Source organism: Parasteatoda tepidariorum, chromosome 6 (genome assembly GCF_043381705.1).
Source record: "Parasteatoda tepidariorum isolate YZ-2023 chromosome 6, CAS_Ptep_4.0, whole genome shotgun sequence".
Classification (NCBI taxonomy): Eukaryota; Metazoa; Arthropoda; class Arachnida; order Araneae; family Theridiidae; genus Parasteatoda; species Parasteatoda tepidariorum.
This window is the reverse complement of record NC_092209.1, coordinates 65,612,844-65,634,954: the sequence shown is the minus strand read 5'-3', so window position 1 is coordinate 65,634,954 and position 22,111 is coordinate 65,612,844. Positions and strand designations below refer to the sequence as shown.

Below are 22,111 nucleotides of genomic sequence, written 5' to 3'. Positions count from 1 at the left end.
TTATTAATCTCAGTCACTTCTCTAAATAAATAATCAGTAGATCAGCATATATATAAAATAAAAATTATAGCACTAACAAAGGAAAATTTTCTGCTGTCAAAAACTTTTTTTTTTCTCAATAATTTTTTTTTAAATTTCAAAACAGTTCTTTTGCAATAAAACCTATGATAAAGAAATGCTACATTTCTTCTGTTGGAATTTATTAATAATTAAAAAGACTTGAAAATTATGAGGAAAATGAAACATTTATTAATTGCTAATAGTTTTACTTGATTATATTGTGAACAATTTTATTTAAATCGACTTAAAAAAAGTTGTCCTAGACAGTATTAGAAATTTCTAAAAAGAAGTTGAGTATAAATTAAAACTATCTTTAAATTTGAAATCGTTCTCTTAAAGTGCATTTTTAAGTGAAATGTGGTGATTCACATTATTTAAAAAATATCAGTAAACAATCTAGCAGTCTGGCTGCAAACTAGCAGCCAGGCTGCTAGATTGTTTACTGACCTGGCTGCAAACTAGCGGAATTACTAATAATCTGATAAGAAATGAAATTTAATGCATTTGTAAAATATAAAAGCCAGTTGAAAATGAAACATACTCATTCATTATGTTGTATGTAAAATTTATCCAAAGCAAACTTCAATCTTGAGAACCTTAATATGTTCTAAATAAAAACAATCCACATGCTAAGTTTTTGATGTTAGCAATGTAGGTGATCTTGTTTTCATTCTAAGTCTTTAATTCTAGTTCTTTAAGTCCTGACTGTTATACATATTTAAAATTTAGAGGGGTTCATAGAAGGGTTTAATCTAAGTTTTTTAAGCAAGCTTCAAAATCTATCTATATTATATAAAACGCTAATACGTACGTATGTATCAATGAAACCGATGATATTTCTTTTCTCGCGCTGGCAACAGTTTTCATTTTTAATTGATTGGATTCGGCGCGCAAGAGCACTTAGTGAGCATCATATGGCTAATCCATGTTAGATAAAACGCTAATACGTTTTAATTGATAGGCTTCGGCGCACAAGAGCACGTAGTGAGCATCATGTGTCTATCTATCTCCGATTGTCATCGAGAAAAAAACGGTTGGTTGGTTATGAGTACTGAAATAGTATTATATAAAACGCTAATACGTTTTAATTGATAGGCTTTGGTGCGCAAGAGCACGCAGTGAGCATCATATGTCTAATCGGGTGAATTCTCACTGAATTATCAAAAAAATTCTCACAAAATTATCTTAATCGAAGCTGATGCTTTACATCCGGCGCTTAGTATTATTTCATATTGTTTTACAACACATGGTTTTAGCCCTCTGGTGGGAAAGANAAATTCAAAAATACTATATCGCGATACATCGCTATATCGCGATGCAAAATTGACGATGCATCACGATATATAATTTTTAATATCGCCCAGTCCTAGTCCTGACGGTTATACATATTTAAAATTTAGAGGGGTTCATAGAAGGGTTTAATCTAAGTTTTTTAAGCAAGCTTCAAAATCTATTATTTTTTAAATTGGTACTAAATTCCTAGATGTCTAACTTATGCAATGTGTAAAATGATACTAAATAAAATAAAAAACAAAAATAAGCAAAAGAAAAAAAAATTTTTTTTTGAAAAGAGGTACTTTTAGTTTATTTATATATATATTTTTTTATCGAATTTTATTTTTGAACTGATATATTTTTTGTTTATTACCTAGTATGTGCCTTATGCAAATATGTCTAACCTTCCATATCCATTCAATACAACGATTGATAACCACGACTGGATTGGATTCAAGCGCACACTTTACTTGGCAGACTATTGCAAAGTATGTTATTTTCTCAGATATTAATCAGTTTCTAGACATGTTTTAGAAATATATAAAAGATATCTTTTAATGGAATCATTTTATTGCAATTTTTTAAAGAGAATGTTATTTTCTAGGGGTATATAGGATTAATACTAGTTTTGACTATTCAAGCTGTTGTTAAAATCAGGCAGGAAGTAAATAGGATACACACAAATGAACCTCCACCAAAACCAGGTGTTGTTTTTCCATCTACAACTAGGGCAACAGCTGACGATAATCTTGGAGAGTGCCTGAAATATCTAGTGAATTATTTTTTCTACAAATTTGGTCTAGAGGTATGTAATTTTACTTGCTTTATGTTTTTATTTTTCAAAATGGAAATTTTAATCTTCTTTTGATGCCGCTTGTAGGAAAATTAAGTGAAAATTTTTCTACTTCATAAATGATTTTTCCATTGAACGAAATTGGTTTGTTTTTAAGAAGCATGCAAGTTCAGTTGAAAATTCTGTTGACATATTTTTTTAATACACATGTAAAATTATTTTATCTTAACTCTAGGTAATATAGGCAATTGTTTATCTTGAACTCTTGCTTTAGTTGAAGCTAAAGTTAATTTGTTGTTTTTTCTTAATGTTATTCAGTTTTTTAGTTTCAAAATCATATAGTTGAGCTAGGTTAGAAATATTATAGATTTTCTTGTAGTTCTATATTTTCATTTATTAAATTTCTAGCAGCAGTAAACATGGCACTTGAGAATTAACTTTCTCTTTCAATTTTTTATTTGCAAAAGTTGCAATCAGTAACATCTAATTGTGAGAGATAAAATTGCATTCAGAATTTTCTTTTTTTGTGAGTTAACAAGATTAGACTTCTGCAAATGGTATTTCTTTTTGTTTATAAATGAATCATACATCAGTATTTATAAATATGATTTATATCAGTATTGATATATAAGCTATATATATATATATATATACTAATACCATATATCATATTTATCATATATTGAAGGTTATAAATATATGATATGCATCTAAAAAAGGCTTATAATATGTTATAAAATTAATTCATAATTGTTTACTAAAAAATAAATCACCTGAAAACCTTGTGTTATATGAAGCACAATTTTCTGAAATATATTGTTTTGGAAATGCATAGTTTTGTAAATTAATACACATAAATTTTCTTTCACAGGCTTGTTTCATTACAACTGTTGCTTGCATTGGAGTTAGACTCGATGTATTTGCCTTTTTATCTGCTGTCTGGTTAACTCTTATGTTTCTTTTGAAAAGGAAAACCTTGGCAAAAATTTGGCCGTTTTACGTATCTTATCAATGTATTGTTTTGACTATTCAGTATATAATCTGTTTGGGTCTACCTCCTGGTTTATGTGTTGGTAAGTTGTACACATTTTTAAGCTATCTTTTGCCTGCTTCTTGTCAATTTTTTTATGTACCAGGAAAATATTGTTATTCAAAATGTTTCCTCTTTTATGATTTTGATATTTTTAATGTTTGATTTAATAAATCTTTCATTTAGAGTATCCATGGTCTGAATCACTTGTTGAAGGAATGAGAGATTGGTTGTTTTTAGCTGATTTCCGCGATCCTCCTAGTACTACCAGAGTTGTAGGTATGTTATTTATAGCTTTATGTGATCAATACTTAGAGAATGCACATTATGCATTGAATAATAATAATATGTGATAAAACGTAATTAACTTGACTACATGGTGCATAGCGTTTTTAAAAAGTGCTTAAAGGTGCTATTTTCGTTTTTTAAAAGTCCTTAAGGATACTTTTTTCATTGGGTGTTTTTAAAAAGTGCTTAATTTTCTCTTTTTGAAAATGAGATTTTTTACTTTACCATATCGATTTTCGGCACATATTATGCAAAAGCGTGCTATTCATATTGTTCTATTAAATGTGTTCACAATTCATTTCGGCGTACCATCGCTCCATAGCATATAAATGCCGCAATTATTTTACATGTTTGATGAAATACTTGCGAGTCCGCATGCGCGTCTACTGAGCTGAGTTCGGTGACTAGCACTCTCATGTGCAAATCTGCTGCATTTTACTAGATATTCTCAATGTCAGGCTTCATTTTCCACCCTCATTTTTCAAAATGTAAAATCTCTCAATTTTTTTTATGATGGCTAATATAATCCTAACAAGAGTTCTTTGTCAGAAAGTAGTTATTTTAACATGATCATGTCATGCCTTTGAAAATTATTTTGCATTTTGCTGATGTATATAGTGCTCAAAAATATTTTTTGAGTGCTTAAAATGTACTTAAAAGGTGCTTATTTTTTGTTCAAAGATTTGGCTATGCACCTATGTACTAAATCTTCTCTTGAAAATATTTAAAAAAATTATTGTTTTAAATTTTTTATAAAAAGTTTTTATAAAATCTTAATTTACTCTTACATTTGTATTTATTTTTTATTTATCATGCATATATGCTTCAGGATTCTATGACTTGAATACATTGTGGATAGAGTTATTCATTCATATGTAACTTAGTTTGAAATCTATTTTTTGTTAGATTTTCTGTCCATGTAATTGTCTAAAATTATATTTTTAGAAAGTAGTTATTTGTAGGTGTTGTAAAAAAATGTTAGTCTGAAATAGCTAGTTAACCATGTTGGTCATAAGTTAAGACTTCTCAATATCAAGACTCATATCGAAGTTTGTCATTGAATTACAACTGTATCAGTATAGCTATTTTAAACTCAATGCAATACGTTGTATAATAATTTAATTTTTACTTATACTTTATTATACATAACTGAATGTAAAACTTATTTTATGCCTCTCATTATTAAATTCTTTTTTATTTAAAAAGAGTAGTTAAGATTTTCATTATTTTAAAAATGAATTAGTCATACATAAGGGTTTATTTTTATCCTCTGATAGTTTTCAAATGAGTAAATATAAGAGAACAATTTTTCTCTATACACTGTTTCCTTATCTCATGATTTTAGAGAACTGGTTTAGAAATCTGGAAAAGGCTATAGGTTTTATAATTATGTTACTGTATTAATATATTTTTCCAGTACTAAAGTCATTAGTAAAACTGTTGTTTGATTCATTTTTTTAAAAAATATTTTCAGCTGACTTTTTCCAGCTGCTCTTTAGCTGTTGTCAGTTATTTGTATTCCACATAGAAACATCACCTGTTGCCGAGCTTTACGAAGGTGGGAGCAATAAAGAAATAAACTTAGAAGTTCCTCAACCCAATCCTATTCCCGATTTTGTAACTTGCACTCAGTAAGTTGTAGTTTTACAGCATATTTTTTGTTACAAAAATATTTCATGCTTAATATTTATGAAATCATTCATTCCAAATAGTAAAAGAATAATGATAATACCAATAAATAAATAAAAAAAAAATTTTCTTTTTTATATAAAAGAGAAAGATATTATTATGCTTCTTAGCTGAGAGTTTTAATTTTAAAAAGTACGATAAATCCAGATTTTAATTGAAAACTTGGTATTACAATTTTAAAATGCTTAATCTTATGGATTTGTTGCTGGGTTATATATGATTGATATATTACACATTGTTTGTTTTTTTTAAATTTATTCTATAAATTTTTTAAAGAAAGCTGTTTTTATGGTGCTAAATTGTGTAAATTATGTATAATTTTTTTTTAATATTCAAATTCTTTTAATAAAAGTTTATTACATTTGAATTTCATTTCTAAGGTGGTTTATTCCCTTCTCTGAAGGATTTTTTTTCTTTGAATATTTGACCCTAAAAAAGAATTTTTTTATTTCTAAAAATTTTTATATGATCTATCCTAAATTCAGAAATGTAAAGTGTTTATGTCAACAAACAATTTTTTGCTTGGCCTATTGGTCTTGAAAGATGTAATATCTCATCTACTGATCTCCAGTTTTCCCTGCAATGCACCCAAGTTTTATTGTTAAAAAAAAAAAAAAAAAAAAAAAANAAAAAAAAAAAAAAAAAAAAAAAAAAAAAAAAAAAAAAAAAAACGCTGTGATAATATATTTATTAACCCTATTGCTTAAAGGTGTTTTCGATAAATATCTGCTTAAAATAATTATTAAAATTAGGAGAAAAATCTTTTGGAAAATATTTTTCCTACCTTACTGCTAAAACAGCTTCACAATCAGTCTTGGGCATCAGATTGTAAAAATCACATTTATCAGAAAAGTGTCATATTACTTTGGCATGCAACGGTAACATTGATAAACGCGAAATTACAGAAAGTACAAAATGATTTTGATTTCAATTCAAGGCGGGAAATTTCACTGTGAAAATTGTAAAAAAAGAAGGACTAGTTGCGTCATCTCTTAGCAATATTCAGAAATACAAAAATAATCGCAGGATTTAAGGAGCCGTGTATGTAGCGAGGAATTAAATTTCAATGATGTAATTTTTCTCTTCACATAGAATGTGACGCTAACAGAAAAGGAGTTAAATATGAGCTAACAAGCTTTATCACCTCTTTAAATATGCAGTTTCCGTGAATGAAAATAAAAAATATTATTTTCATTATCTTAAAACAGGTTTGTTCAATTGTTTTTCAGAACTGTATTGGATATGATAAAAGTGTTTGTGTTCTATGCTCTTTACTGGATTTCCTTGGCAATAGTTTTTGTTGCTGGCACAAGCAGAATAAATTTATTTGCTATGGGTTATGTAATAGGTTGTTTTTACTTTTTGTGGAATGGAAACGAGTTTTATTTGAAGACACGTTCAGCTTTGTTAAGAATGTAAGTAAATTTATTTATTATTAATATAAAAACATAAATAATATTTTTAATTCATAAATATTTATGAACCTTTATATCTAACATGTAATACTGCATAAATATATTAATATACTTATAAGTTATTATTTTTTTTCTCCTTAATATTTCTTTGAGCAAATTTTTATTTTTGCAGGTGGAATATTTTATTAGCATATAATGTGGCGGTTATTCTGTTGAGCTGCCTGCTGCAAGTAAGCTATGTTAATATGCTCAGAGATTATATCTGTTATTTTATTACAAAGTTATTGAAAATCTAACTAAGTTTTTATTATTTTTTTTATTTTTTTACTAAATTTCTATATTTTTTATTATTATGAGATATGTAATTATTATGTGTTATAAATTTTCGTTTTTAATATGTATTTTCTTTTACTATATTTTGTTAAAAGTTTAATTGTTAAAAATCTTTTTTTCATAACATATTTAAGAAAAATTGAACTTCAAGGATAATGGGGTAAGGTAATTCTGGCAATTCCATAATTCTTCACATAAATGATGCTCATAATCATTTCAAACTTAGTTATAATTTTACTAATTGAAAGGTTGAAATAAAGAAGCATGTAACTTTCTATTATGTACCTTACTGAAATATAGGAGTATTAAGAAAAATTTGCAATCAATTGAGAATAGTGACATTTCTTTTCTATATACCTTATTGAAACAAGCAAACATTTAAGAAATTTAACAATTAATGTGGCAGTCTTTTTCTTATGACTTCACTATTTATAATAAAACAATATAAGTATTATTTACTTACTTTCTTATGCTATTTTGCTTAGAAATAATTTAAAATTTTTAAATATCTAAAATTTTCCTATAAATGTTGTAGCTTGTTGGGTGCACATATTTTGAATTATTAAGAGATCATCAATGCTGGCTTATACAACTATTGGGAATCGCATGTCAGAGAAAAGATGGTATTCCACCAAAAAGTAAGTGTTTTTTTTAATCAGTTTCTTTTATCAATATTGTTAAGAAAGTAATTTTAGAATGCTATATAATTATCTTATTAATATTTGCTTTATAATCTAAATAATTTAATTATTTATTGAATAAGAATATAAATTTCAAACTTATGAATGAGATTTTTGTCAATTGTCTAGATTATCGAATTCACTGTTGAATCCAATACAACTGCTTTAAGAAGAGCTTAACTGCTTAAACAAAATAAATAATTTGAGGTCTCTAAAATTACTAAGATAATTTTTGTTTGAATTAGGTTTCAGTCAATTATCTTAGCCAATTATCTGTCAATTATCTTAACAGTAGAAAACACTACATAAATGTCAAGCCCTCAAAGTCAATACCATATACGTTAAAAGCATGTTTTTCTTCACTCATTCTCCAAGAAATCTTTTTGTCATTTAATTGTCTAGATTAGGTGCAGATCCTATTTATTAATTCTAACAATTGAAATTCTACTGTACTTAATGAACCAATACTTTACAGTACCTAATATATTTTTTCACTAAATGAGAAGATATGAACTAAAAAGTTTCATATTTTTTTTATTTTTAATAATGCAAACAGTACTTGTTTTAATACGTTAATTTAAATGCTTTTAACAAAAATGAAAATAGATTGCTAATACTTTTTTTGCTACCTTAAAAGTGTCTTAATTAAATTTTACTGAATCAAGCGGAAATAATTAAATAATTTTATGATATGCGTGTAATATTGTTGAAATATTTATGTATTCTAATGTAGCTACTGAAGACTGCATTTTTGAGTCTGATCCAGGATTGGTGTATGACATCATTTGTTTTGCATTCTTGCTTTTCCAACGACGTCTTTTCTCTAGCTACTATTTCCAACATGTTGTGAACGAAGTGAAAGCTCAACAAGTTTTATCATCCAGGTATTTATTTGAAATTTAGTTTTATATAGGTTATATCTGTTAAAAATACAGCTATATATAAAAAAATGTGTTTGACTATTTGAAAGACTTTAAGGAACATAGTGATAAGTCATTTTCCCTGCTTCCAAAGGTTAACTTTAATTAAACTGTTCTTTAGTCTTTTCAAAATTTCCATTTGATGGCAAACACAGTATGCAAAAACATCTTATTGCTAACATAGAAGTCTTGGTGTTTTTCCCTAAAAAATGCTCCACTGAACAACTTGAAAAATCTGGTTTATTATTATATTAACACCAAAACCTTTAATTTATATCTCTTTAATCATTGTTTTTTTTAATTTCATTATTTTTTATTTAAATGTTTTTTATTTCCTTGATTTTTTATTATAATACAGAGAAGGAAATATTCATAATGCAAACCTTAATACATGAGTCTTTGCAGCATTGTAGTTAGTTTCATTAACTTTTCTTATTGTACTGAACAGAGAAAAATTCAGTTTCTGTCAATAAAAAATAATTTTTGTAGCTTAATTAATTCATAAATTTGTGAAAAGAATCTGGATTTAAAAAGATTATTTTTAATATTTGATGTTATATTTAAAGAAAGAAATGTAGATTTTGCTTTTTCATTGAAGGGGTGCTGAACTTATTCATGAAATTCAAATGAAAGAAGTCCAAGAACAGCAAGTCAATGAGAAAGAAATTATGGAAAGAATTAAAAAGAAAATGGATCGAATCAGGGCATACCAACAGAAAATACGCGGTGGAGAAAATATGGAACCAGAAACTCACTTTCAAGGTAATAAAAGATATTCTTTTCGGCAATTAGTAACTACAATTCTTAAATGTTTTTTCGTAACTAATCATGATTGTTATTGTATTCTTTTTTTTTTATGAAACAAAATTTTTCTGATCTTTTTTGAAAATATTTATTACATGAATTATTAAAACTTATTGAAAAGAAAAAGGTTTATTTAATGGTAAAACTTTTTATCAAGTTTTTTTTCTTAAAATTAATATAATTTTTTATGATATATTTAAATGTATTTTAAATAAATATTATTTATCAATTTAAAGTGCCCAATGACAGTGACTGTAAGCTGCATTGGCCAATTTTAGTATCGTTTAATTTTTGTAGCAATCTTTAAAAAATAATTTTTGAAACATATTGTAAATTTGTACTTAATTTATTGATAACTTCTAGCTTGATGTATACATTTTACATACAACAGATTTTCAACATAATATACAGTCACTAATGATCATTTTAGTGTTGAATTTCAACCAGTTTTTAAAATCGGATTTTTGTGCTTTGGTTGACTTTTGTTTTATTCTTAAAGTATATTATAATATTTTCACACAGAAAGCTTTTTTACCAAAGAAACTGGATGCCATGAATATATCGCTTTAAATGTCTACTTTGATATGCTGAACTGTCGTCTTAAAGGTATTTTATTCAGCATGAGATTTAAGCGTCGTATCTAATCATGTGTCATTATTGACTAACAATGCTATCAGTGTGTCGTTTCCTTTCACAACTTTTAATCCTTTAAGTNCTTTATGTGATCAATACTTAGAGAATGCACATTATGCATTGAATAATAATAATATGTGATAAAACGTAATTAACTAGACTACATGGTGCGTAGCGTTTTTAAAAAGTGCTTAAAGGTGCTATTTTCGTTTTTTAAAAGCCCTTAAGGATACTTTTTTCATTGGGTATTTTTAAAAAGTGCTTAATTTTCTCTTTTTGAAAATGTGATTTTTTACTTTACCATATCGATTTTCGGCACATATTATGCAAAAGCGTGCTATTCATATTGTTCTATTAAATGTGTTCACAATTCATTTCGGCGTACCATCGCTCCATAGCATATAAATGCCGCAATTATTTTACATGTTTGATGAAATACTTGCGAGTCCGCATGCGCGTCTACTGAGCTGAGTTCGGTGACTAGCACTCTCATGTGCAAATCTGCTGCATTTTACTAGATATTCTCAATGTCAGGCTTCATTTTCCACCCTCATTTTTCAAAATGTAAAATCTCTCAATTTTTTTATGATGGCTAATATAATCCTAACAAGAGTTCTTTGTCAGAAAGTAGTTATTTTAACATGATCATGTCATGCCTTTGAAAATTATTTTGCATTTTGCTGATGTATATAGTGCTCAAAAATATTTTTTGAGTGCTTAAAATGTACTTAAAAGGTGCTTATTTTTTGTTCAAAGATTTGGCTATTCACCCATGTACTAAATCTTCTCTTGAAAATATTTAAAAAAATTATTGTTTTAAATTTTTTATAAAAAGTTTTTATAAAATCTTAATTTACTCTTACATTTGTATTTATTTTTTATTTATCATGCATATATGCTTCAGGATTCTATGACTTGAATACATTGTGGATAGAGTTATTCATTCATATGTAACTTAGTTTGAAATCTATTTTTTGTTAGATTTTCTGTCCATGTAATTGTCTAAAATTATATTTTTAGAAAGTAGTTATTTGTAGGTGTTGTAAAAAAATGTTAGTCTGAAATAGCTAGTTAACCATGTTGGTCATAAGTTAAGACTTCTCAATATCAAGACTCATATCGAAGTTTGTCATTGAATTACAACTGTATCAGTATAGCTATTTTAAACTCAATGCAATACGTTGTATAATAATTTAATTTTTACTTATACTTTATTATACATAACTGAATGTAAAACTTATTTTATGCCTCTCATTATTAAATTCTTTTTTATTTAAAAAGAGTAGTTAAGATTTTCATTATTTTAAAAATGAATTAGTCATACATAAGGGTTTATTTTTATCCTCTGATAGTTTTCAAATGAGTAAATATAAGAGAACAATTTTTCTCTATACACTGTTTCCTTATCTCATGATTTTAGAGAACTGGTTTAGAAATCTGGAAAAGGCTATAGGTTTTATAATTATGTTACTGTATTAATATATTTTTCCAGTACTAAAGTCATTAGTAAAACTGTTGTTTGATTCATTTTTTTAAAAAATATTTTCAGCTGACTTTTTCCAGCTGCTCTTTAGCTGTTGTCAGTTATTTGTATTCCACATAGAAACATCACCTGTTGCCGAGCTTTACGAAGGTGGGAGCAATAAAGAAATAAACTTAGAAGTTCCTCAACCCAATCCTATTCCCGATTTTGTAACTTGCACTCAGTAAGTTGTAGTTTTACAGCATATTTTTTGTTACAAAAATATTTCATGCTTAATATTTATGAAATCATTCATTCCAAATAGTAAAAGAATAATGATAATACCAATAAATAAATGAAATTTTTTTTTCTTTTTAATATAAAAGAGAAAGATATTATTATGCTTTTTAGCTGAGAGTTTTAATTTTAAAAAGTGTGATAAATCCAGATTTTAATTGAAAACTTGGTATTACAATTTTAAAATGCGTAATCTTATCGATTTGTTGCTGGGTTATATATGATTGATATATTACACATTGTTTGTTTTTTTAATTTATTCTATAAATTTTTTAAATAAAGCTGTTTTTATGGTGCTAAGTTGTGTAAATTATGTATACAATCTTTTTTTTTAATATTCAAATTAATTTAATAAAAGTTTATTACATTTGAATTTCATTTCTAAAGTGGTTTATTCCCTTCTCTGATGGATTTTTTTTCTTTGAATTTTTGACCCTAAAAAAGAATTTTTTTTATTTCTAAAAATTTTTATATGATGTATCCTAAATTCAGAAATGTAAAGTGTTTATGTCAACAAACAATTTTTTGCTTGACCTATTGGTCTTGAAAGATGTGATATCTCCTCCACTGATCTCCAGTTTTCCCTGCAATGCACCTAAGTTTTATTGTAAAAAAAAAAAAAAAAGCACTGTGATAATATGTTTATTAACCCTATTGCTTAAAGGTGTTTTCGATAAATATCTGCGTAAAATAATTATTAAAATTAGGAGAAAAATCTTTTGGAAAATATTTTTACTACCTTACAGTTAAAACAGCTTCTCAATCAGTCTTAGGCATCAGATTGTGAAAATCACATTTATCTGAAAACTATCATTCTACTTTGACATGCAACGGTAACACTAATAAAAGCGAAATTACAGAAAGTACAAGATGATTTTGATTTCAACTCAAGGCGGGAAATTTCACTGTGAAAATTGTGAAAAAAAAGTGGACTAGTTACATTATCTCTTAGTAATATTCAGAAATACAAAAATAATTGCAGGATTTAAAGTGCCGTATAAGTAGCGAGGAATTAAATTTCATTGACGCAATTTTTCTCTTCACATGGGATGCAACGCTGACAGAGAAGGGGTTAAATACCAGTTAACAAGCTTTATCAACTCTTTAAATGTGCAATTTCCTTAAATAAAAAAAAATTATTTTTATTATCTTAAAACAGGTTTATTAAATTGTTTTTCAGAACTGTATTGGATATGATAAAAGTGTTTGTGTTCTATGCTCTTTACTGGATTTCCTTGGCAATAGTTTTTGTTGCTGGCACAAGCAGAATAAATTTATTTGCTATGGGCTATGTAATAGGATGTTTTTACTTTTTGTGGAATGGAAACGAGTTTTATTTGAAAACACGTTCAGCTTTGTTAAGAATGTAAGTAAATTTATTTATTATTAATATAAAAACATAAATAACATTTTTAATTCATAAATATTTATGTACCTTTATATCTAAAATGTAATACTGTTTAAATATCTTAATGTACTTATAAGTTTTTTTTTCTTCATAATATTTCTTTGAGCAAATTTTTATTTTTGCAGGTGGAATATTTTATTAGCATATAATGTGGCAGTTATTCTCCTAAGCTGCCTGCTGCAAGTAAGCTATGTTTTTATGTTCAGAGATTGTATCTGTTATTTTATTACAATGTTATTAAAAATCTATTATTATCTAAGTTATTAAAGTTTTTATTAGTTTTAATTATTTTACTAATCTTCTATATTTTTTATTATAATGAAAATATGTAATTATTATGTTTTATAAATTTTCGTTTTTAATATGTATTTTCTTTTACTATATTTTGTTAAAAGTAAAATTGTTAAGAAGCTTTTCTTTTTATAACAAATCTTTTTAAAAAAATTAAACTTCAAGGCTAAAGTGATAAGGTAATTCTGGTAATTCCATAATTCTTTACCTAAATGATGCTCATAATCAATTCAAACTTAGTTATAATTTTACTATTTGAAAGGTTGAAAAAAAGAAGCACGTAACTTTCTATTATGTACCTTACTGAAACATAGGAGTATTAAGAAAAATTTGCAATCAATTAAGAATAGTGACATTCCTTTTCTATATACCTTATTGAAACAAGCAAGCATTTAGGAAAATTATCTAACAATTAATGTGGCAATCTTTTTCTTATAACTTCACTATTTATATTAAAAAAATATAGGTATTATTTACTTGGTTCCTTATGCTATTTTGCTTAGAAGTAATTTAATACTTTAAAATATCTAAAATTTTTCTACAAATGTTGTAGCTTGTTGGGTGCACATATTTTGAATTATTAAGAGATCATCAATGCTGGCTTATACAACTATTGGGAATCGCATGTCAGAGAAAAGATGGTATTCCTCCAAAAAGTTAGTGTTTTTTTGATAAGTTTCTTTCTAATATTTCATCAATATTGTTAAGAAATTAATTATAGAATGCTATGTAATTATCTTATTAATATTTGCTTTTTAATCTAAATAATTTAATCATTTATTGAACAAGAATATAAATTCCAAACTTATGAATAAGATTTTTGTCAATTGTCTAGATTATCCAATTCACTGTCCAATACATCTGCTTTAAGAAGAGATTAAAACTAGATAAATAATTTGAGGTTTCTAGAATTACTAAGATAATATTTTTTTTTGAAATAGGTTTCAGAAATCTGTTAATTATCCTAGCAGTAGAAAACACTACATAAATGTCAAGGCCTTAAAGTTAATACCATACAAGTTAAAAGCAAGTTTTGCTTCACTCGTTCCCCAAGAAATCTTTTTGTCATTTATTTGCCTAGATTAGGTGCAGATCCTATTAATTCCAACAGTTGAAATTCTACTGTACTTAATGAACCAAAATTTTACTGTACCCAATGTATTTTTTCAACTAAATGAGAAGATATGAGCTAAAAAATTTAAAAAAATAATTTTTAATAATGTAAAAAGTACTTGTTTTAATGCTTTAATTTAACAAAATTGAATATAGATTGCTAATAATTTTTTTTTGCCACCTTGTATCTCATTAAATTTTTTTAGAATCTAGCACAAATAACTAAATAATTTTGTGATATGTGCGTAATATTGTTGAAATATTTATGTATTCTAATGTAGCTACTGAAGACTGCATTTTTGAGTCTGATCCAGGATTGGTGTATGACATCATTTGCTTCGCATTCTTGCTTTTCCAACGACGTCTTTTCTCTAGCTACTATTTCCAACATGTTGTGAACGAAGTGAAGGCTCAACAAGTTTTATCATCTAGGTATTTATTTGAAATTTAGTTTTACATGGGTTATATCTGTTTAAAGTATAGCTTTAGATAAAAAAAATGTTTGAATATTTGAAAGATTGTAGGAAACATAGCAGTAAATGATAAGTCATTTTTCCTGCTTCCAAAGGTTAACTTTTAAATTAAACTTATACTGTTCTTTAGTCTTTTTTCCAGACAATTTTTGAAAATTTTCATTGGATGGCAACACAGTGCACAAAAACATCTTATTACAAACATAGAAGTCTTGGTGTTTTTCATAAAAAAATGCTCTGCTGAACAACTTGAAAAATCTGGTTTATTATTATATTGACACAAAAACCTTATTAAACCTTCATTTATATCTTTTTAAACCTTGTATTTTTATTTCATTGATTTTTTATTATTACAGTAGGGAACCGATTATCCGGAATGATCGGTACCATCGCTATTCCGGATAACGGATTTTTCCGGTTTTCTGAATTGCTACAAAAAGCCGTTTTTTTATTGTTAAACCCAACTAAAAAAAAGAAATATTTAGAAAAAATCTTAAAAAGAAGAAAAAACGATGAAGTAATAAACTAATGATTATTTCCAAAATGATGGTAAAAAGAACAAAAAATCCTGAAATCTTATGAGGAAAAAATTTTTTTTTAAAAAATGGCTCGAAACTGTATCGAATTACGTTCCGGTTTTTTGGTTTTCCGGTATTCTGATTTTCGGATAACGGGTTCTGTACTGTATATGGAAGAAAATATTTATAATACAAACCTTAATGCATGAATCTTTGCAGTATTGTAATTAGTTTCATTAATTTTCTTATCATATTGAACTGGAAAAAATTCAGTTTTTTTCTATAAAAAATACTTTTTCTAGCTTAATTAATTCATAAATTTGTGAAAAGAAGCTGGATTTAAAAAGAAAAATTATTTTTAAGTTTTGAGGTTGTATTTATAGAAGGAAATATGGATTTTGCTTTTTCATTGAAGGGGTGCTGAACTTATTCATGAAATTCAAATGAAAGAAGTCCAAGAACAGCAAGTCAATGAGAAAGAAATTATGGAAAGAATAAAAAAGAAAATGGATCGAATCAGGGCATACCAACAGAAAATACGTGGTGGAGAAAATATGGAACCAGAAACTCACTTTCAAGGTAATAAAAGATATTCTTTACGGCAATTAGTAATTATAATTTTTAAATGTTTTTTCGTGACTAATTAGGATTGTTATTCTTTTTTTATGACACTAAATTTTTCTGATCTTTTGAAAATATTTATTGTAATAATTATTAAAACTTATTGAAAAGAAAAAGTTTTATTTAATGGTAAAACTTTTTATCAAGTTTTTTTCATTCTTAAAATTAATTTTATGACATATTTAAATGTATTTTAAATAAATGTCATTTATCAATTTAAAGTGTCCAATGACAGTGACTGTAATCTGCATTGGCCAATTTTAGTACTGTTTAATTTTTGTAGCAAACTTTTAAAAATAATTTTTGAAACATATTGTAAATTTGTACTTAATTTATTGATAACTTCTATTTTGTCTACACTAATGATTATTTTAGTGTTGATTTCAACCAGTTTTCAAAATCGGATTTTTGTGCTTTGGTTAACTTTTGTTTTATTCTTAAAGTATATTATAATATTTTCACACAGAAAGCTTTTTTACCAAAGAAACTGGATGTCCTGAATATATAGCTTTAAATGTCTACTTTGATATGCTGAACTGTCGTCTTAAAGGTATTTTATTCAGCATGAAATTTAAGCGTCGTATCTAATCGTGTGTCATTATTGACTAACAATGCTATCAGTGTGTCGTTTCCTTTCACAACTTTTAATCCTTTAAGTCAGCAGTACTTTGTTTTTAATGTGTGATCACTTCATGATGATTGCTTTCTAGTTCTGTAGCTTTTCTGAGTAAAATATAAGCATCTAATCATTCTCAAGGAACTTTTAATTGATGATATTCTTCTTTACTTTAATTTTATTGCTTCTCAATTCTCATGCCCTTCAAAGTGAAGTTTAAGCATCTAATCTAACCACTTGGAGCTTTAAATAAATTGATTGTTTCATGAGGATTGCTTTTTGATTCTCATGCCTTTAAGCTTGAAGTCAAGAAGCTATCTAATGGATGGCTTCTTGATTCTCTTCTTGATTGCTTCATGAGGATGGCTTCTTGATTCTCTTTTTGATTGCTTCATGAGGATGGCTTCTTGATTCTCTCTTTGATTGCTACATGAGGATGGCTTCTTGTTTCTTTTCTGAATTGCTTCATGAGAATTGATTTTAGATTCTCATGCCATTCAGCTCGAATTTTAAGTATCTGTCTAACCATTTGTTACTAACTAACAGTGCTATCAGTGTGTTGTCTGTGTTCAAAATTTTCAATTATTCAAGTCAGTGGTACTTTCAATCAATGTTGTTCTTGATTGATTCGAGAATATTGTGTTTCACCCATGTAAGTATGACAGCTAATAATAAAATAAGTTTCTATGTGTGGAATGGATTCTCATTTATTTGTTTCCTAAATGACTGTTACCACCTCAATTATTATGGATAATGTATTCTTCTATATAAGAAAATTTAATGAAATTGTTTGTTTTAAAAGTTTTTGCGACTAGTTTATGTTATAAGCAAACTGCACCAAATATTTTGGTTATTATTAATTGTTCACCAAATTATGTATTCATGTGAAATATAATACTAAAATAAATTCTTCTATCTTTCACAATTTCCATTTAATAAAATTTTTTTGGTTTTGTTGTTTTAAGAGTTCTTTTGATGATCTTTAAATCAAAATATTTTTTATTGTCATGTATGTTTGTTGTGTTTTAGTGTGCTATGATTATTTATTTTGTTTATATTTTTGTACGTTTTGTTTCTTTTTTCAACTCTTATTTTCATTTTTTTTATTTCTATCAACTTGTGATTTCTATGTTTTAAAAATGTTTTTTCAATTTGCATGATTCAAATTGTATGTATTTTTTTTTTTTTAGTTTCAGTATGTAATTTTCTTCTTTATGGTTTTTTGTTGTTATGTTCCATTAACACTAATGTATATTTCAATCATATATTGTATATTTCCTTGTCAATATTGTATTGTTTATAATGTTTAACAAATAAGTAAAAATAGATTTAATTAAATGTTTTTTTTTTTAAATTTTAACATTGTTTTTTTATATTTTTAAAGTTTAATACTTCAGTTTTGCTAAAAAATGTAGTTTGATCTAGCTTAATTTTATACATGAAATTTAAAACTGAAAAAGATTCAGATTTGACTGGCATTTGTATTTAAATATAAATTTGCCTTATTAAAATTTACCTTATTCATCAACAAGTAGACACTCAAGATTTTGTAATAATTTTTAAGTATAATTCATAGTTGTATTCTTATCTTATACATAAAAGTACTGAATTTGCACTTAACATTCTTCATAATTAAACTATTTTTCTCACTTTTTATTTCTGATTATTTTGTGAAATATAGCAACCGACAACTGTTCTTATTCCACCCCTATGTACTCGGATGCACTCACACCACGTACGACAGAGCAAGAAGAAGCTCCCCAAGGAACAATCACACCACTCCCCACTCGCACAATATCACCCGGCTCTGCTTTTTACACCCCCTCACTCGATGCTTACATGGAACCAAAGCTTAATGTCGGAGTTGCACATAGAGGTGTTCCTCAATCTTCATCATTTGATGAGGACTCATACCCTGTGTTTTCACCTCCACCATATCCAGCCATAGCTGAAGCTTTGCAATATTTACCAGAATCCTTGGAACAGAGTGGATATGCATCTATATTGCTACAAAGATATCCAAACCTCCAGCGTTTCATGCCACGTGCTTCGTTTTCATCAACATCAGCACCCTCGACCCACCACGCATGTAATCAGAGCGATTGTTTTGTAGATGGGTTTCAAACACTAATCCAATTTCAAAGTTTTACCTATAATTGGAGTTTTTTAATAATTAAATTTCAAAATATTCAGTCATTTTAAAATTTTGTTTGCTTTTTTTAAAATTAGATCTCATTAGTAACCATGGAAAGGAGAATCGTTAGTACAAATTACCCGTTTCTTTAATTTATTGATGTTTTAATTAAACAGAGTACACTTACACTGTTGTTCTGTTTGTTACTTCATAGGTTCTTTCAAGATATGGAATAGTACTTTTTAGTGAATAAATTTTTTTTTTATAACTGTAGTAGGTTTACGACAGCTATTCATATTTGTTAGGTTAAGTTTTGCCATATTTAGGAAGAAAAAAAGCATTTTGGGTCTAATTTTTTTAAGCTTTATTGTTTGGCCTCATGAAGAAATTCAAAAATTAAAATTATTTATTAATTTGAATAATTTTAGTGTTTGTTAAAAAATTTTGCCAAATAAGTGATTTTTTTAAGTCCTAGTCTTTTAAAGTACTTAGTATTTTTTAAAAACTAGTCTTACAATTCTTGCTTTTTTAGTAAAGTTAGGATTAATTTCATTTGCTGTATTATTAATTTGATTATTAATTAATTTAATTATATTAAATTATAATTATTGTAAAATTTTTAGTTTCATTGAAATTAAAATTGTTGAGAATTGTAATGTTTGTCACAAATTTTCCTTTATTTGGCTTCCTAATAAAATTTAAAAAATTAATAATTTCTCTGTCATTTATATAGTGAATGTAATATATATATAATGAAATCAGTCTCTAACTGAAATTTTTTTTTTAAATATGTTTAAAAAAAAAAACACTGGAAACTTTTTCTTATTTTGATGTTAATTTGATTAGTGTTTGAAACTTTAGTCTGCAAATATCAGCCTCATGTTAAAAGCTTCTTTATAGCTATGATTTAGCGTTAATTTTCTTTGCTAATTGAATGCTTCTTAATATTATTTGAGAAACATTTCTTCTACTTTTCTTCGACTTTTTTCTGTACCTCTCTCTTTTAGTCAATTTTTTGCTTCATGATTATTTAAAAATATTTATCTTGTTGCATAAAAACTCTGTTCTAGTAGTGGTCATTCTTGTAGGATTCTTCTCTTACTGTCTAGATGTAGAATCTATTTTTCTTCCATCTGTATCATTTTTGTTTCCAGATTAGTTTTGGTGGCATTCTGCTATGTTAAATAGATGTATAGTGTTTATATGATAGATGTATATGTGATGTTATTCATTGTTTTTTAAAAATTTCTGAAAAATATAGTTTTTTACTTAGTATTTTTGAATCTCAAAAATTAGATGTTTGAATTGATTATAATTTTTTTCTAGGTAGCCATTTGCCTATTAAAAATTAAAATCAGAGTTTGTCTTACATTTGATTAAATTCTAAAATTTGAAAATATTTATTAGTCTGAGACCAACAGATTTTAGAAAATGCACTGCCATTTATTAGAGTTACATCATAATTATTATAACTCTAAATATATGAATTTTTAAACAATTTTAGGAGAAAAAAACTTTATTTAATCAAGTTTAAAATAAAAACTCTTGGTACATACTTACATCGATATAATTTTTTCAATTTAATATAAAACAGTCCTTGGTTTGCAACCTTACTTTTTGTCAAGTGTTAACTTAGCAATGAAATGGCAGATTGTATATTAGGTAGATGGTTAGCTCATTTCTCTTAAAAACAACATTATAATATCATCATTACAATTTTATAAATTTTAAAGAAGTTTGCTGAGTTTTCAAGATAGGCTTATTTGAGTCTCAATTTCATTAATTCTTTGTGAAAGAAAAAAAACCCCAGTAAAATTGTTGTTGCAGGCTACTTGAATTTTAATATAATACTATTTAAAGAGGAAAATATGTTATCAACTTCTTTACTATGTACACTGTATGTCCTAAAAATAACAGAAAATTTGAAAAATCTATTAAGTTATCACAGAAGAAGATAAAAATGTTTGGTTTGCTGGGTTCTGTTAGAAAACTTAAAATTTTTCTAAGTTTCAAAATTAGTCACAAACTTCATCAACAGATGGGGATGCAAAAATGACGAAAAGTATAAAGCAATACTTACAATATAGCAGCACACAATGCTGTTGCAAAATCGTGATGAAGTTTAAATAAAAAATTCCAACACCTGTGCAGATATTTTTATCGTCTTGAGCAACTATGCAGTACAAAATATTGTTTTATATTTTTTCCATTTACAAGTGCCATCTGTTGAACAGAATAAAGTAAACTGTATGTTTTTATCTTTTTCCATTTTTCCATAACAGATTTTTGAAATTGTCGGGTCATTTTTTTGGGTATTTGAAACTTAGAGATTTGTTTTCATTTATGAAAAGAAGTGTTTTCATGTTTTTTAAACTATTTAACATATCTTCTTAGCTATCAGATCTGGTGATTACTATATGTTTGAAGACATCTCAGACGATGATATAGATTTAGAGCTGTCTGCAAGGCACAAACGTAGTGTTGATGAAGATGATGAAGATTCCGCTGAAGTCAAAGAGAAAGGTCTAAATGCTGTGAGTTCAGTTTTTTTAACAGTGTCTAATAGTGATAAAATTTTCACTAGTGATAAATAACACCAGATAGTAATAGTTTTTCACTATATGAGTTGTAGTTGCTTTTATTAATATTTCTCTTTAAAAATAAATAGGGAACTCATTCTAAGTGCTTTTTTAGCATAATAATTTTGTGTATTTCATTATTGAATTCAATGCTAACTGTATTTGTGTTCAATGCTTGAATTGATTCTATTAGTATTGTTTTTGTGGCAACTTAGTGACTGCATATAATCCAGTTGCATAATTTTTTTTCCGAACTTAAAAAAAAGAAAGAAAAAAAAACCTTTTTTGCTCTGAATATTGCCATTTAACTTATTTTATTTCCGTTATCGAGTTCAGTAATTTGTTATGATAGTACATAATTCATTAAAACATTTTTGATATCTTAATGAAGGAATTCGGTTAGCATAACTTATTTTTAAAAGAAGCAGATTATTCATATGAAATGTTATATTATTAAATATTATATTATTCAATTATTTAAATTTTAAAAAAAACAGCAATTTTTGAGAAAGAAAAATTTGATTTGGGATTCAGTTTTTTTTTATATCATTTAATTTATGTACATATTTAAAATACATTTCTAATTGTAGAAACATTGGAAGTCTATAAAATTTTTTCTTTAGTATTGATGTTATTTTACAATTTTGAAATAATTTCAGTCATTATAGTAAAATTTTAC

General features: G+C 26.3%; 1 protein-coding gene across 1 annotated transcript in view; it reads left to right on the top strand.

The window, feature by feature from the left end:
- LOC107446587 (piezo-type mechanosensitive ion channel component 2) overlaps positions 1-22,111 on the top strand; it is a gene marked incomplete at its 5' end in the record, with an annotated part of 85,950 nt that overhangs the window by 35,918 nt on the left and 27,921 nt on the right. The window contains 11 exon segments of the mRNA XM_043049668.2: positions 1,713-1,823; positions 1,940-2,140; positions 3,000-3,201; positions 3,345-3,437; positions 4,921-5,077; positions 6,365-6,550; positions 6,723-6,780; positions 7,419-7,521; positions 8,297-8,447; positions 9,082-9,245; positions 21,248-21,387. Of these exon segments, the coding sequence (XP_042905602.1) occupies positions 1,713-1,823; positions 1,940-2,140; positions 3,000-3,201; positions 3,345-3,437; positions 4,921-5,077; positions 6,365-6,550; positions 6,723-6,780; positions 7,419-7,521; positions 8,297-8,447; positions 9,082-9,245; positions 21,248-21,387 (1,566 nt within the window).